Source organism: Pleuronectes platessa, chromosome 22 (genome assembly GCF_947347685.1).
Source record: "Pleuronectes platessa chromosome 22, fPlePla1.1, whole genome shotgun sequence".
Taxonomy (NCBI): Eukaryota; Metazoa; Chordata; class Actinopteri; order Pleuronectiformes; family Pleuronectidae; genus Pleuronectes; species Pleuronectes platessa.
This window is the reverse complement of record NC_070647.1, coordinates 18376023-18391936: the sequence shown is the minus strand read 5'-3', so window position 1 is coordinate 18391936 and position 15914 is coordinate 18376023. Positions and strand designations below refer to the sequence as shown.

General features: G+C 45.5%; 2 protein-coding genes across 6 annotated transcripts in view; both read right to left on the bottom strand.

The window, feature by feature from the left end:
- Positions 1-643: 643 nt before the first annotated feature.
- tymp (thymidine phosphorylase) lies at positions 644-5419 on the bottom strand. Of its 5 annotated transcripts, none has more exons than XM_053415400.1 (11): positions 5288-5395; positions 4393-4642; positions 3826-3949; positions 3552-3754; positions 3362-3460; positions 3142-3271; positions 2930-3048; positions 2234-2396; positions 1724-1951; positions 1190-1330; positions 644-1085 (listed from the first exon to the last, which is right to left on the bottom strand). In XM_053415400.1, exons 3-11 carry the CDS (start codon positions 3941-3943, stop codon positions 940-942), a joined length of 1347 nt encoding a protein of 448 aa, XP_053271375.1. In that variant the 5' UTR covers positions 3944-3949; positions 4393-4642; positions 5288-5395; the 3' UTR covers positions 644-939. The 5 variants fall into 5 exon arrangements, with proteins under 5 accessions (XP_053271375.1, XP_053271373.1, XP_053271372.1 ...); XM_053415398.1 differs by having other exon boundaries at positions 4433-4642; XM_053415397.1 differs by having other exon boundaries at positions 4433-4540.
- Positions 5420-5467: 48 nt separating this feature from the next.
- Positions 5468-15914, bottom strand: part of shank3b (SH3 and multiple ankyrin repeat domains 3b) — a 14211-nt gene continuing 3764 nt past the window's right edge. The window contains exons 14-25 of the mRNA XM_053415387.1: positions 15822-15897; positions 15416-15498; positions 14866-14990; positions 14605-14737; positions 14332-14412; positions 13784-13914; positions 13355-13448; positions 12647-13237; positions 12263-12556; positions 10822-12085; positions 10712-10738; positions 5468-10178 (exon numbers count right to left, since the gene is read on the bottom strand). Coding sequence (XP_053271362.1) covers positions 9584-10178; positions 10712-10738; positions 10822-12085; positions 12263-12556; positions 12647-13237; positions 13355-13448; positions 13784-13914; positions 14332-14412; positions 14605-14737; positions 14866-14990; positions 15416-15498; positions 15822-15897 — 3494 coding nt within the window. The 3' untranslated portion in view covers positions 5468-9583. The remainder of the gene's footprint in view (positions 10179-10711; positions 10739-10821; positions 12086-12262; positions 12557-12646; positions 13238-13354; positions 13449-13783; positions 13915-14331; positions 14413-14604; positions 14738-14865; positions 14991-15415; positions 15499-15821; positions 15898-15914) is intronic.

Here is a 15914-nt window from a genome sequence, read left to right as displayed (position 1 = left end):
AAATACTTATATTGAATACAATTAAAGACTATATAATACAATATAATTAAATTTAAGTTATAATATAAAAGATAATTTCTTATAAACTGAATAAAAACTAAATTATATAAAAGTTCCAGAAAAGGCAGGAATTGGTACACAGACTTTGAAGAGGAGTGAGACATCCACGCTACTTCCTGCTCTCTGCGACGTCACATGACGACAGAGTCTGGGCGGAGGGGGGGGGGGGGGGGGGGGGGGGGGCTTTAAGAGACTTAAAGAAGTGCCCCCAAAACACTTTATTTTATAATTTCACTATTTTATGATGGTTTTTATTAAATTAGATTTTTCTAATAAATTTGAATCATTGTTGTTTTATAATGTATGTATTTATGAGCTTTTGTGTTTTTTTTATGTGTAAATACAGTTAATATTCAATTCATATACGATTATATGGTATAATGTTATTGTATCCTGTTATTATAATGATATTTTCTTGATTTGATGTTCACCTGCTAGAAGCATATTTTCATGGTGGCAAAATGTTAGGATTAGGACGCAGTGTGGCTGTTTGTCCACTAGAGGTCAGGGACAGAAAAAAATAGGAGAAGCTGAGACAGAAACTTCACACGATGAAGAATAAGAACAGAACCATAATCAAATGTTACGTTTCAAACCCATTTTACTGTGACGTAATGGACTTAATCTGCTTTCAAACTCCCATGTGACGGTTATTCAGTTTCCAGGAGGGTCCACCAGAGGCTCCAGATGTTGACTCATCACGAGGGTCCACATTTTATTCAATAAGGACTTTGGATAAAGTCACAGTTTTGCGAAGACTATAAATAAAGTTGGACGACATGACAGCTTCCTAAAGTGAAACCAAAACATCCCGGTTGCCCCCTGGTGGCTGAATGCAGGATAAGTCAGGAAACCCGGCTGATATTTGAAGCAATAGTATTACTGAGGAAGAAGCAGTTCTTCAACCAGATTGTGTTTGTGTTGTTTGTGTGTGTTTGTTTCCAGAGTCAGAGCTTTCTGCAGTCGACTCATTTGGTCTGGAGTCGGAGCCGGATCCTCGTGATGAAGCCGCAGCCAGGGGGCGCCTGAGAGCACAAACATCATCATCATCATCATCATCATCATCATCATCATCATCATCATCATCATCATCATCTTCTTCTTCGTCATCTTCATCATCTCCTCTCACCTGTCTCGACCCTCTGACCAAGTGACACCAGCAGCTCCGCCCCCACACTGTGATTGATAGATTCTCCAGCCTTCGATCGCCCCGCCCCCAGTTTATGAAGAATTTCAGCTAAAACGAAACCATCAACGTCCTTCACCACTCCTGAGAGAGAGGGAGAGGGAGAGAGAGCGAGAGAGAGAGAGAGAGAGAGAGAGAGAGAGAGGTAGAGAGAGAGGGAGCGAGAGAGAGAGAGAGAGAGAGATATGATGGAGAGAGAGAGAGGTAGAGAGACAGAGATGATGGAGAGAGAGAGAGAGAGAGAGAGAGAGAGAGAGAGAGAGAGAGAGAGAGAGATGAATTCAATCAACTCCAATATTTATCCTGTGGCCTTGTAACCAAAGTTCATATTAATCACCTCAGTGCCTCAAATGTTTTTTATTCATTGATCTTTATTGATTGTTTATCAGCAGAAATATTTCAGATGATTTTACATTAATTAACAGATTCAAAATGAAATGAATTTTAAATAGTTTTTATGTATAATTATTTAGTCACCGTCTGCAGGAGTCATGAGTTCAATCTGATGTCGAGCTTTCCTCAGGACGCTGAAATAATCTGTGTGGGCGGAGCCAAGCGAGCGACACGTCTCCGTGGCCACGCCCTGGATCTCCATCATGGCCTGAAACTTCCTCAGCGCTGCTCCACTGGTCACAGCATCACGGATCTGCCTCCTGCCTTCTGATAGGTCCGACACCGAGCTGGTCATCAGCAGCAGCACACCTCCTACACTCACACACACACACACACACACACACACACACACACACACACATTTAGCAGTTTGTAATGATTAAAAGTACGCTTGTCTGCAGCTCCTGTTTCCTGTGAACTCGTTAATGAACAGACATTTATCACTGGATCACTGTGACACTGGAGAAAACTTTAAAACATGATGATTTTCCGGCAGATTCTGGAATCTGCAGCTAAAACGAACGTTCTTTATTCTTTAAAAAATAGTCTTAACTGTGACTTTCATACTTCACAGGACAAAGTGAGGTGTTGTACCGAGAGTGGTCACCAGCTCCATCACGTCTTCAGGTCCGTTTCCCTTCAGCGTCTCCAGAGACTCCATCACCTCCAGACTGTTGCCTACACATCGACCAATCGTAGCGTCCATACGACTCAGGACCGCCCCCGTACGCATGCCCAGACCGTTTCCTGCGTTCACCTGAAACACGACATCTAGACTTTATCACAAACTAAACACAAATCTTTAGTTACAACCTGTGCTTGTTTCATGTCTTTGAATGGGGAGGCAGTGTAATGGAAGATTCCACTGATCAATGTCTTACCACTGTTTTGACTGTTTGCTGTGCACTTAGCTGAAGCAACCTGAAGGTTCATGTCTTTACTTGGTACTTTCATTTCTGGTTGACTTTTATCTGGGCAACTGGGAGCTGGGGTTGATTCCTCTTTCTGTGTTATTAATGCCAGGTGCCAGATCCCTGTCTGCTTTCTGTTTTGTTTCCTGTTTTACCACAATGTATAAAACCTTCCTTTTTAACTATTTGTTAAAACTTTAAGAAATCTTTATTTCACATCTCGAGATACATTTCCACCACAGGCACAAAACTCCAAATCGATTGACACATTATAATCTGCAGAAACTTAAATAATCACTGGTTCCAGCATCTTGAATGAAAATATAACTATAAGAAAACTGGTAAAACCTTCCCAGTTTTTTAATATAAATGTTCGTACCAGAGACTGAGCCAGTTGTCGAGCACTTTCCAGATCTTTATACAGAGCAGCTTTTCCAAACTTCACGTCCAGCACCAGAGCCGTCAGAGACTCGGCTCCTTTCTTAGAAATAATCGAACCTGGAAAACACAACGACCACATATTTAAATTCTCATTTACTGATCAGAGTTGGATTTAAAAGTGTTTGATGGCGTCAGGGTTCTGTCCGGGACCTGTGATGAGAGGCAAACTGTCCACGGTGCTGGTGGCGTCCCGCAGGGCGTACAGGACCCGGTCTGCAGGGACCAGCCTCTCCGTCTGACCCACAATGCAACAGCCCACCGAGCCCAGGATCCTCTGAACCTGTGATTAATGTCCATTAACCTGTTGTGTTCATAGTGAAGCAGCTCATTGTAAATCAAACAGTAGGTAAATGGATGTTTTGTTGTTTACCTGCTCAGCTGATTGGTGGATGTTGAATCCTGGAATCGACTCCAGTTTATCCAGGGTTCCTCCTGTATGAGCTAAGCCCCGCCCACTGATCATTGGCACCTGAGGTTAGAGAATCACACACGTTCCATATTATAAAAACATTTGATCAGGAACATGAAAACTTTCTATTGGTTGATTAGGACACACCCACCTTGCAGCCACAGGCGGCGAGCGCCGGCGCCAACACGAGGCTGATTTTATCTCCCACGCCACCGGTCGAGTGTTTGTCTACCAGGAGCCCCGCCCACTCCTTTGGCCATGACATCACTTCACCCGATGTCATCATCTCCCTAGTGAGGGTCTCGGTCTCGGTGACGACCATCCCCTTCTGCCAGATGGCCATCAGCATGGCACCTCCACAGAAGAAGAGACAGTAAGAAGCAGCTGATTGGTCGGCTCAGCCGGAGGCAGTGAGATGTTCCTACCTATCTGACATTCCTGGATGCTTTGGTTTGTGACGGCGGTGATGAACGTTCTGATTTCCTCGTCGCTCAGTGTTTCTCCGTCTCTCTTCTTCTTGATCAGGTCTGGTATCGACAGCATGTTGATCTGAAAACAGAATGGGTTAGGGTTAGGGTTAGGGTTCTGAATCATCTCTGAGATGTTTCCACAACCGGATACAAAGATGGACGACAGGAAAGATGAAAAGGGAAGTGGAGATGTGCCAACGTCTTTATTAACGGAGAGCTGCTCTGACTGTGGTTATTCAGTCGGCTTCTCCTGCGTCTGTCACTGATTCACAGCTTGAAACTTTGAACATGTGAAATGCTTATTATCTCGCTCTGCTCTGAGCGAAGAAGCCAGTTCTATAGGATTCCAGACAAGCTCCACTCCTTATTTTTGAAATTCATGTGGCTTCATGCACAAAACCAACTGTTCGGCCAGACTAAGTGTTTATTAAAACCAAGTGCTCCTTCTCCTGGAAGCTCCCCCACTCAGAAGGTTCCTAGTCACTGATCAAATCTAAAAACAGGACCAAAAACATATCATACTTTCAAAATGAGATCATTCTGAGTTGTCCCTGGTCCCTACCTGGTCTGGTGTTCGCAGCCTGTCATGTGCCATCGACCCTTGAGTGATCATCAAGCAGCCGCAGGTCAAGCTCACCGGCCAATGGGAGCGCAGGGAGGAGGATATAACCTGCCAAAAGAGCCAATCAGGTCCCAGCTCTGGTTTACTCAAGACAAATACAAAGCTATGTCTGCTCGAGGTCGCTGCCCTTTCACACAGTCTGAGGGTCGTCTGAGATGTTCATAATGTCGTATGTTAAACATGTGCAAGATAAAGCCACAGATCTATATCCCAGTCACTTCACACTCATACCTTTACTTCTAAAGGGGACATGTCATGTTGTTGAACATTTATTCGTGTCTCTGGCCTCCAATGCAGAAAATAATCGATCTGAGGGATCAGAGGTGCAACAGCTCCGAGGTTTTGACCTTTAGAAAAATTGGTGTCTATATTTCTCCTGCTGCATATTCCACAAAGATGGACAGCGAAAAACTGACAAAATTATCCTTTGATTAACGGCTTCTGTGGAGTCTCTAGTTATCTATAAGAGAAATGTTTTTCTGTGATTTGAAAACCAGGGGGCGGGAGTCCGAATATGAAATTATATTTCGGATGTAAAATAAAAATGTGTCCTACCCTAATGTTTAACAAACGGAAACATCCATAAAGTTTTACCATCTTCAGTAGGCAGGCAGGATTCAGCATAAACTCGGTAGATATATATTTTACAGCTTTACACTGTAACTGTTTGGGAACTTTATTATTAATAATGACCAAACGTTGTTTTAGCTCTAACACTTCTTTGACTGTTTGTTGTGTTGATTATTAATATTGACACAAACACACAATATAAAATAAACTAGTATTTTGTCAAACCTGGTGCAGTTTATATTCTGCTCCTGAAGTCCACCTGGAGGTTTGCAGATCTGTTCCCTGAAGTCAGTTTCTCACAGTGTGAAGCTGTTGTGACGTCAGGAGTTGAGATCAGTGATTAACTCGACTTTATCGCCCAAACAAAGTCAGAGGTTGAAAGAACCACACGTGAAGTCCAGACTCTAACTTTGTAGTAAATGACAGTTTATTATAAAGATTACAGTCTGTTGCGTTGCAGAGCTCATCAGTTGTCATCGTGTGCTCATTTAGAAAAGGAAAAAAAATATACAACTCACGCCACTCACTCCAAAAGAAACTACAAACATACTTTAAAAAGAGGAAGCCAGAAAAGGGGGGTGGGGTCGGGGGGGTAACCATAAAACCATAAAACCATTAGAACCAGGTGAAAATCAGGAGGAGGAGGGTTTCACACAGAAGTTAAAAGCCAGGATTCTCAGCCAATCTGCAGGAAGTTGAGGAATTAGTACATTAGGACTGGATAATAATAACGATTTTCAAATTTCTATCTGGTTGATAGAAATATTACGTTTTTTCTCAGTTAATTGGAAGTAGTTTCCTGATGTAAGAAGAATCGAGTTTCCTGATGTAAGAAGATCTTCATGTAATTTAGACTGAGCAACAGACAGCAGGGACCCGAGGTCACATGTCCTCACTGAACCAAACTACTGTAATTGTTGCAGAGAAGGCGACGTCTCCATCCGCGAATGACTCTGTACAGTACATTTAGTCCAGGGTGATATATACTACACAGACATAGAGCATATATCTGTCCAGCGTGATATTCACTCAGTGTAAACAGCTACACACCAGGCACTTTCTTGTTCTGTGAAACCAGGAATGTTTGTTTAAAAGATGTTTGTGGTGTAAACAGCTGGTTTCATTTGGATAGTCAAGCGTAGAGAAGACGTAATTTAAATGAATCATTAAATGTCCAATGCTTACTGGGCAGTGCATGTTAATCAGTCCACAGGGTCACACTAAATTCAGATTTTAGAGGCAGCAAATTATACGTAGAATCTTTTTATTATACTTTGTGGTCATTGGCGTCCATTTTATTAGAACGTGCGATAAAAGGTGACATCAAGTTGACATATCAACTTTTAAAGATGATATGTTGAACTCTGATTCATGTGGAGTTTGTCTCCCTCTCTTTTAGCTCTTGTTTTGGTCTCCACCACCTTCTGACTAACTGCGTCTGTCTGTAGATTTATGCGGATTAAGTTTACAAAGATTTTCAGGAGAGATTCCGGATGTATTAAGAACTGGTTTGGAAGTTGTCCCCCATTCATTCAAATCTACGTGTTTCTTCACGCGAAATCAAATCTCCTTCTGGTTGTCTTCAGCTTTTTCACTGGAACGTCTCACACATACAAATAGCTTGTTGGAGTTGTGGGAAACATTTACAAATATAAAACCTTCATCATTTAAAAAGTCTGGTCAGCATGCAAAAAGTTAGAATTGATCTTGATAAGATTTGAGTCCTCAACAGTTTTACTGTAATTTATAATTGAGGTGAACAGGAAGTATTTTGTGTTGCTGTACTACTGCAGTTGGCCACAGGGGGCGAACGCGCAGCTGGCTGATTGGCCGTGTTATGTCGTGTTGTCCTCATACATTGTGTATACGACACAGGGACGTTGCCATGTTGTTCAAGAATGTGAGCTTTGATGTTTTGAAACTTATCTTTTATTAGCATCAGGCTAACAGCTGATATGTAGGTGTTTACAAAGTCTGAATACCACAAACGGATAAAGACCTCATAGACCAAAATATTCCTGTATAAATGTCATTTTCTACTATACTTTATATATTACACTATAGCTACATTATTCTACCATAATATATATTCAAGAGACTATATAGTCTACTGTGATGTGCTGTACATGGACTATACATTCTCCTCTGGTCTGCCATGGGCAGGTATTACTTCTATAAAAGGGCGCGGTCATTGCGTCACATGTTCATGTACTAAAGTCGGAATCAAGAGGGATAAACGCGGTTGATTGATTCAAAGTGGAAACAGGCACTGAAACGTTGATTGTGCTTTAGCGGAGGTCAAGAGGAGACGTGTTACATCACAAGATCGTTGTTTGGAGTTCCTGTAAAATACTGAGAATACATTTTAATTGTAGTGATATAAAGCAAATACGTTTTTAAAATTCTACACCTTCCAGCAACTTCGGAGATGTCTTATTTACGTGCTGTAACCTGTTTATCGTACAGGTTTAGAAAGACAACAACAATAAAAATGAAAGATGGTTTTAGCAGCAGTTTGTCGTCTTCGAAGCTTTTTCCTGCGTCTGGTTCTACAACCAGTTTGTTAAATAACGAGTTACAACATGTAAATGAGACCCCGTTGCTGTTGGGAGGTGTAATTCTTTCATTTTAGTTTGAGCTATGCTAGCAGTTTCCCTCTGCTTACAGTCTTTGTGCTAAGCTAGGCTAAACTCCTCCACATTGATGATCTTCAGGTAATATGTTTAAAAGAGAATTCCTTTTTAAAAAGCCGTTACATTAGAGCTGCAATAGTTAAATGATAAATTTACTATTTTTACTGAGAATCTGTTTCCAACAATTAGTCAAGCCAAGAAAAATTCATCTGCAACAATTCTGATTATTGATTGGTCATCATTAAGAGGCAAAATGGCTCTATTTTGGCTTCACTTCTGGAGAACGGGAGGAGGTGGAGATGTGTCGTCCATTTTTATTTACAGTCTATGGTCTAACGTGATGCTGAAATTTACGAGAGGTTCGATGCAGATTGATCAGTCGTTGCAGCTCTAAGTGAAAACATCTCCATTCACGGCCTCTGGGGAACTCTGTATATGGTCTGGAGGAAACTCCACATATGGCAGGGAAGGAATCCCCAATATGGCAGGGAGGAAACTCCATTTTTGGCCTGTTTCTGACAAGTTACTGTAATATCAGGGGTAACGGCAGGTACTGCCATATTTAATTTAGGAATTACTCACTTGAGTTACAGGGGTCAACCTAAGAGATTCAGGTGTCGGTGTGAGGAAAGTATAGAAGGGGAAGGAGAAAGGTATTTTCTGTACAGATGGCTTTAAACACATAGCACCATGTACAGTAAGCCCTCGATAAGCAGGTTAGAAACCAGAGAGGTTTACAGTTGGAGCTCGGCTGCAGCTCTCCCTGAAACACACAGCACATCAGCACAAAGTCATACTCATTGACAAATCATCATGAATTCTCAAACATCACCGAAACGACCTTGAAATTCAACTCATTGTCAAATCATAAGTAACTCAAAGTTATTGTCCAAACTATTAAAACTCTGTAAGTCATCACCACCACATTATTATTACTTGTTATTCATAAGTTCTAGATGATCGGAATTAAGATACAAACAGAAAATCAACACAAAATCTTCGTGAGTGATATTTGGAAAAAGAAAAAATGCTAAGACACAAGAAAATTTCTTTTAAAAGGTGCGGAGACGTATCGTCCGCAAGAATCTCCTGTTGTTAAGGTCGAGACTCGCTAATCGTCCAGCTCCGCTAACAAAAGTCCAGCTAATCAGGTGTGAGTGATCAGGAAAGAGGAAAAGAACCTGTCTCATGAACTCTGTCTTCAGTTTGTCACATCAGCTTTTTGATCAACGTATCTTCACCTGATGAGAACGTTCAGCTCGGTGTTCAGTGAACAGTCCCGTACGCTAATGGGTCATGTGACGTATCATCGAAGGCAAAGAGGCTCCTAAAAAATCCTAAAGATTATCGCTTTTAAATATTCTTCTCCAATCTCAGCTTGGTTTGACATATTTTCAAACTCTTTTTACCTCAAGGTCGTACGAACACATCATTGCTCCGGTTGCTTTCGAACTAAAGCTCAAGAGCTAACAGGTAGCACGAACGTAGCTTTAAACTAAATGATGATTCATCAAAATGGCACCAGAGTCAGCTGCTGCCTCGTTGGCTTCTGAGCTTATAAATAGAGACATAATACATTTAGTTTAGGGTTTTACAGTTTGATCAGTGGACACTAAGTGTGAGCAGAAGTCAAAATGAAGGACGGCTCTCTGGACTCAGACCTTGATGTTACCACCCTTCACAACACGGAGATGATCAAACAGCTGACGAGCCAAAATGTCACAGAGATCATTCAGAAAGTTGGGCTCTGCGTTGGTAAAAAGGTTTAAAGATTCAGTCATTGCTAAGATATCATGGTCAAGGAGATAGCCTAGAGTCTGACCAGAGGTCAGGGGTTATGAGGTCACAGTTCAGGATGTTTAGAGGTTAGTGATCAGCAGTTACGGGGTCAAGTGGAACCATCCAGCAGTTGTCTCAGTGCCCTCTCGATGTTGATCCGGTGCCCCAGTCTGGTGACGCCCAGCTCCACATAGTCCTCTTTGGTGAGGGCGGGGAGATGGGAGCCTTCAATCTCGTGCTCCTGGAAGCGCTGGCGATGTTCGGCTAGACCCACGCTCTCCAGCCAGTCACCCACGTCATATTTATTCCACAGGTTGAGGGGCCGCTGCCTCCATGGCCTCAGGGCCAACAGGGGGCCACTGAGTACTGGGGAGGGGCAAGGTGAGGCGTGGGGGGAAGGTGAAGGCGAACGGGACCTGGTTCGTGCGCTGGCGCTTCGCATCACAAAGCGAACCTCCTTTGGTTCTGAGGGGAGACTTAGACTGGAGGACTTCAGGATGGTTAGACCGCGACCTGAGCTCAGATCTGGCCTTTCAGAACATGGGGTGGGGGAGGAGGCGAGCCCTATCGACCTATCAGAGGGGGAAGGAGAGGGGGAGGGGCTCCGGCGGGTGACAGGGTAGCGACTTCCTGGCCGGACTGTGTAGCTTGCGCCATATCCTCGCTGGGAGATGGTGTGGAGTTCACCGAGACTGGAGAACAACCTGCAACACATTAAACCGTAGTATAACAATATCCTAATTACTAGAGTTACCATTTGACACTGTGGTCAGACTCAACCGTCTAGTTATTGTTATTATTATTCAAGTTTATATATTTTATTTATTACTGTTAAAACACCTGCGGTTCTGGAAGCTTTGCTTTCTGTTGAACATGCAGAGATGTTAGTGATGCTAACTCTAGGCCTAGAACGTAAAACTACTGTGGTAGTGTTAGCTAGTAGGTCGGATATGTTAATGTTTGCAACTTTTGCTTTTGTCCCTTTCTTTACGAAAGACCCACATGTTGTGAAACACGAAGCTTGACAGGCTCGTTAGGTTTGCTAAGCTTGGTTCGGCAGAAAGCTTTTCAGGGGAGGTGTTTAGCAAACAACAAACAATCCAAAGATGGACAGGGGAATAATTCCAGATTTTTAGTAGTTAGTCATCGGCATAGAAGGTGAACGTTAGTTAGCTGTTAGCTAAAGAAAGTCATCTCTTGGCAATAACAAGAAGTGTTTACCAGAGATGAAACCTACGGTTTACTCTCTCCTCTGTCCACACATCTGGAACAACACAAACAACGGACTCTGTTACAGCACACACACAAACACACACACAGAAGTAGTGCTATCAGGTCAGCACTTACCTGGCACCTCCTACTGGTGACCGCCGGCCTGGGTCAAGAGGGCTCGGCTCCTCCCCGAGAGAATGACTGTCTTTGTTGAGCAGCTGTAGCCGATTCACCAGATCCAGTCCAGAACCTGCCCTGCCACTCAGCTCCATAGCTGATGCCGAGCGACTGGTCAGATCCACAACCGACGCCGACCCCTGACCTCCCAGTGCTGCTGGACGGCCCCCTCCTTCCTCTGGGCTGAGGCCCCGGCGTTCCTCCCCGCGGTCATCCCCTCCTCCCCACAGCTTGGACCTCCTCTGGAATAGGTAGCGTGGCTGTCGGCTGGTGGGGGAGGAACAGAGTGGTGAAGAAGGGGAGGAGGATGCAGTGGAGGGGAGAAGCTCACTGTCTGATGATTGCTTCTGCAGCGGGTCCCGAAGTGCAGAACGACCCCGGCCGATTGGTGAACGAAGACGAGGCTTGAGGCCTGATGGGGAAGTGACGGCAGACGAGGAAGCTTGGTGAGTAGCAGGTGGGGAGGTGGGGGAAGCTGGAGCTGGAGGGGAGGCCAAGGTAATGGAGGGAGGGAGTGAACTGGGCGAGGAGCTGTCATGGAGCCGTTCATCACTTCCTTCTTCCTCAGGGCCGCCCTCTCCCCCTCCCTCCCCAACTCGCCGTGGTAATAGTGTAAGAGAGGATGGGGGAGGAGGAGCAGTAGGACTGGCAAAGGCAGGGGGAGGAGTCACAAGACCAATTCTGCGCAGCTCCTCCCTAGTTTCCTCATCACTGGACGACAACAATGCTGGTGGGAGTGTCACTGTGTAAGCCCCACCCTCCTCCTCTGAGCTGCCCACTGTAAGGCTTCTGCGCCTGTCAATCAGAGCTGAGTGACTCTCACTGGCCAGTGGTGGCAAGGGGGTGGGTCTCCAACGTTCAGGAGATGGGCCAGCAGGTGATGTTACTCCTCCCTCTGTCTCTGGACGTTCTACCTGTCCATCAGGGAACAGAGGCGGGGTTATGCGTTTATGCCTCAGCTCCGGGCTGCTTTGAGGAGTTGTGCGCTTGGTTCGCTGCTCGGGGCTCGTCTGTGGAGTTGTGCGTTTGGATCGTGGCTCAGGGCTGCCCTGAGGGGTGGCGATAGGGGTGCGCTTGTGTCTGCCCTCTGGGCTTGCGGACGGGGTGGGGATGGGTGTCGTGGAGGCAGATGCGTGTTTAGCTCGAGGCTCAGGACTCGGGGTTCTGGCAGTGAGCGCTCGTTCTCGTGCCGCAAGAGCCAGGGCGAGTGGGGAGGACGGGTCTGAGGAGAGGAAAACAGAATGAAGGTGAACAAAAGGTTGTTGTGGTGAAGAAGTAAAGATCTATCATCAACTGATTCATTTATGTGAGGAAGTTATTAAAGCAGAATTGTTTATCAACTCTTGGAACATTCTGCAGCAGCACAAGGGATTTCAGAAGGTCGTGATGTTGGACTTACCGAGAGGTTTTCCTGTTAGTGGGTGGAGGAAGGTGTGAGGTGTCGGGGAAGGTGATAGAACTTGGGCGGGAGGAGGAAGCTCCCCGAGGTCGTCCATGGAATGGCTCAAAGTCAGCAGGGGTGGCACCTGGTTTTCAGACCCCGCCCCCTCAACCGACAGGAAGAGAGACGACCGGCGGCCCTGTACCCGAGCGCGCTCTGAAAGAACCTGCTGCTGGTACATCTCCGCCCTGCTGGGGCTGCCGAGACCTCCTCCGTCTAATTTGGACAAATCATAATCTCTGATCCCAAGTCCTAGCAGAAGAAAACACAAGGAGACAAATGTCCTGATTGAAACATGTTTCTGTAGAAATCAGAAAGACGACAAGTCAGAACCATCCTCACCCTGCTCCTCTACAGGAAGTTGTTTCAGCAGAGGTGACTTCCTCCTCTGCGGTTTGGTGGGTGGAGCCTGCTGTCCCACGTTAGCATAAGGGTTTTCTATTGGTCGACCCCTGCGGCGTGATAGTGGTGAGTGGCCGAGGGCAGGGCTAGTGCTGTGGAGAGAGAGCGTGGAGGTGTGTATGGCGGTGTGTGTGGCAGAGTGCAGCGCGTGCGGGGGGGCGACGGCGTGTGCATCCGGCGGCAGCGACGGGGGCGTGTCCTGCAGGATGATCATCGACCTCGCTTTCCTCTGACGCTCGGCGTGGGAGTGGCTTCTCGACGGAGAGTCAGAGAGCTCCTGCAGCCTCGGCTCCGCCCCTGGCTTGAAGCTGGAGCGGGTCAGCCCCTCCCCCCGGGCAGGGGGAGGAGGGGGAAGGAAGGAGGGGGGAGGTCCGGAGTCGAGGAGGAAGAGCGGGGAGGTGGCGGAGGCGGCGGGAGGAGGGGGAGGAGCAGTCTGAGGAGGAGGAGGGATGAAGCTGTCCGTCAGCGAGGAGCTCCGTGGAAACCGACTCTCGTTGATCAGAGCGGAGACTCGGTCGTCCTCAGGTGTGCCTGTCCACAAAGACGTAAGATCAAAGCACCTGAACACTTTAAACTCTTTACACAAACAAACACACTGATCATGATGAGGTGTGATGATGTCATTGTGTGTGATTGTGTGAGTCTCACCAAAACTCTTGGTTCTGGACATTCCTCTGGGTAGAGCCATGGTGCTCTTCTCTGGGGCTGAGGGGGGAACCAGACCCTGCCGCTCAAACAGAGACTACACACACACACACGCACACACACACACACAAACACACACACACACAGAGAAAACTATTATTCGGCACAATGACTAGAACCTCTCATGATGAGTTATGTTGTGTTTACGAGCTGTGACTTTGGAGAACGAGATGTTTGTACAACTACAGTTTTTATATAAAATGAGAACTGCAAATAAAATACAAAAAAAATAAAACCTTGTCCATGTTCGTACAGTTTCCAGTCTTTAATGTTGTGGACATTACGAACTGGAGGTTGATGCATCGTTTACAGGTTGTAAACTGGTATTTAGGTGACAAATACACAACATAAGGAGCATGTTTGTGACCTCACATTAATCTCAGCCTGTGTGATCCGCCGGCTGGTCGGTCGCTGTTTGACCGTCGCCGCTCGGAAGTCGTCCGCAGGCCGCGCCCTCAGGACGACTTCCTGTTGACCGCTGGCCAACATCTCATCCAGTTTATCTGGAGGGAAGAGACACAAAGAACAACATTAACCAAATATGCTCAACCTCATTTCATCACATCATGACCACAACAACAATAACACAACACGACAGCAAAAACAGAGCTCCAGTAACAGGGTCGTAGCCACGATGTCAGAAAACAGAGAGGAGGAGATTTGGGTTTGACGTGTGTCAGTGTCCTCAGCAACACCGACACCAGGCCGACATCATGCAAGTCACAACAACTGTCACTTTAGGTTGACGACACAACACTGTCACACACTGAGAAACTAACACCACAAACATGAACTCAGGATCATGTGACTCACCGTAGCGTCTCCTTCTGGCTGCAGAGAGAGCAAAGGTCAACAACACACTCTCCTACAGTCTGACTAATCACTGTGTGTGTGTTTGTGTGTGTGTGTGTTTGTTTTACCGATGTCCTCCAGGTCAGCGGTCATGGACTTGGATCGGAGCGTGAGCGAGGTGCTGGGGGCTCGTTTTGGAGGGGGCGGAGCTAAAGGGTAAGAATCAATCAAATGACAGTTGACAGTAGATTAAAGAAAAGAAAAGAACTGTGTTTTTGTCAAACTCATCACATCATAAAATTAATTCACATAACGGACAAGTTTATTAAATTATAAATAAACAATATTGATGACTGAAGAGAACAAATTAGGTTAAAAAAAATCAAAGATGGCGCCGAGACCTTTCTTCCTGATGAGGTTGGATTCTGACTTCCTGGAAACGGACACGACTTTCATCACCAGGCGACTTCCTCCCTGTCGGATCAGAGAGACGACCTGCCGGTGACCCACCTTCACCACGTCCGTACCGTTCACCTGCACACACACACACACACACACACACACACACACACACACACACACACACATACACACACACACACGGTCAGTTTTTTTGCCAAGCAGAGATCTCACGAGGCCTCAGGTGAGAGGTCAGGCGTTACCTCGATGAGAAAGTCTCCAGTCCGTAGCCCCGCCCTCCAAGCCACGCCCCCCTGGTCGACTGACTCCAGGTACTGAAGAGCAGGAAACGCCGGCGTCGGGGCGAACTCCTCGATGGGCGTCTCAGCTTGAGAGAGAGAGAGAGAGCACCATGGTTTTAATTATGTTGGACTTCTGTCTCCATGTTAGTGATCAATAACAACATCAATAATCGATATCAATCAATCAGCTTCATTTGAGAACCACGCTTTATTGTTGAGGGGAGTTTTTAATATAAGTAAATCTCTTTTAATTTCTAAGACACCCTTATTTCTCATAAAGCAAACACTGTTTCCTTTATGATCCATATTCCTGTTTGATGTGTTGAAGGTGTCGGGATGACGGACGTGTCCTGAGAGCTGCTGATGATAATAATAAGATGTTATTATGAAACCTCACAGCAGGAGTTCTTCATCACTGTGTTTTAAATATCCTCATCTGTCCCAACACCTCCGAACACCCACTCCTCCTCCCCCCCTCCCTCCTCCGATGGGTTCATCCCTCTGTTTCTACCTTTAGCTCCTCTGAGGACGAAGCCGAATCCCTCGCTCTCCCTCTTCTGCAGCACGGCCGCCTTCTCCTCGATCACGTAGTCACTGACGCAGACACACACAAGAAACACACATGAAACACAACTGTGAGATCTCAGCGGTTTGATTCTAATCTGTTTTACATATTTGCTCAAATCTGTCGTGATGTAAATTCGCAGCTAGGACGACGTCCGGCAGCAAATTGACTGGATTAGTTTGCATTTTGTTTTAAATCTGTATTTGAATCCAGTTATATTATATTCACATCAGTATAATTTTATACGAGAGTGCTCAATGTTTTATTGGACTGTATAAAATGAACTAATAAAATAATATCTAGTAATTGAGCTTAATTACAACCTGTATGTGGTGTAGTAACAAAGGTTCACCTGTAGGAGGTGTAGTTGTCGTAGGACCCTACAGTGTAATGTCTGAACAGTCTCTTGGTGCGATCCTCCCTCGTCTCTGAAAAATACAGGAGA

Coding starts and splice junctions, on each gene's coding strand:
- tymp (XM_053415398.1), bottom strand. CDS start 4,483: ATGATCACTCAAGGGTCGATGGCACATGACAGGCTGCGAACACCAGAC. Junction 3,755..3,825: donor CATCCAGGAATGTCAGATAG/GTAGGAACATCT, acceptor TCTTCTGTGGAG/GTGCCATGCTGATGGCCATC. Junction 3,272..3,361: donor TCCACCAATCAGCTGAGCAG/GTAAACAACAAA, acceptor CATTAATCACAG/GTTCAGAGGATCCTGGGCTC.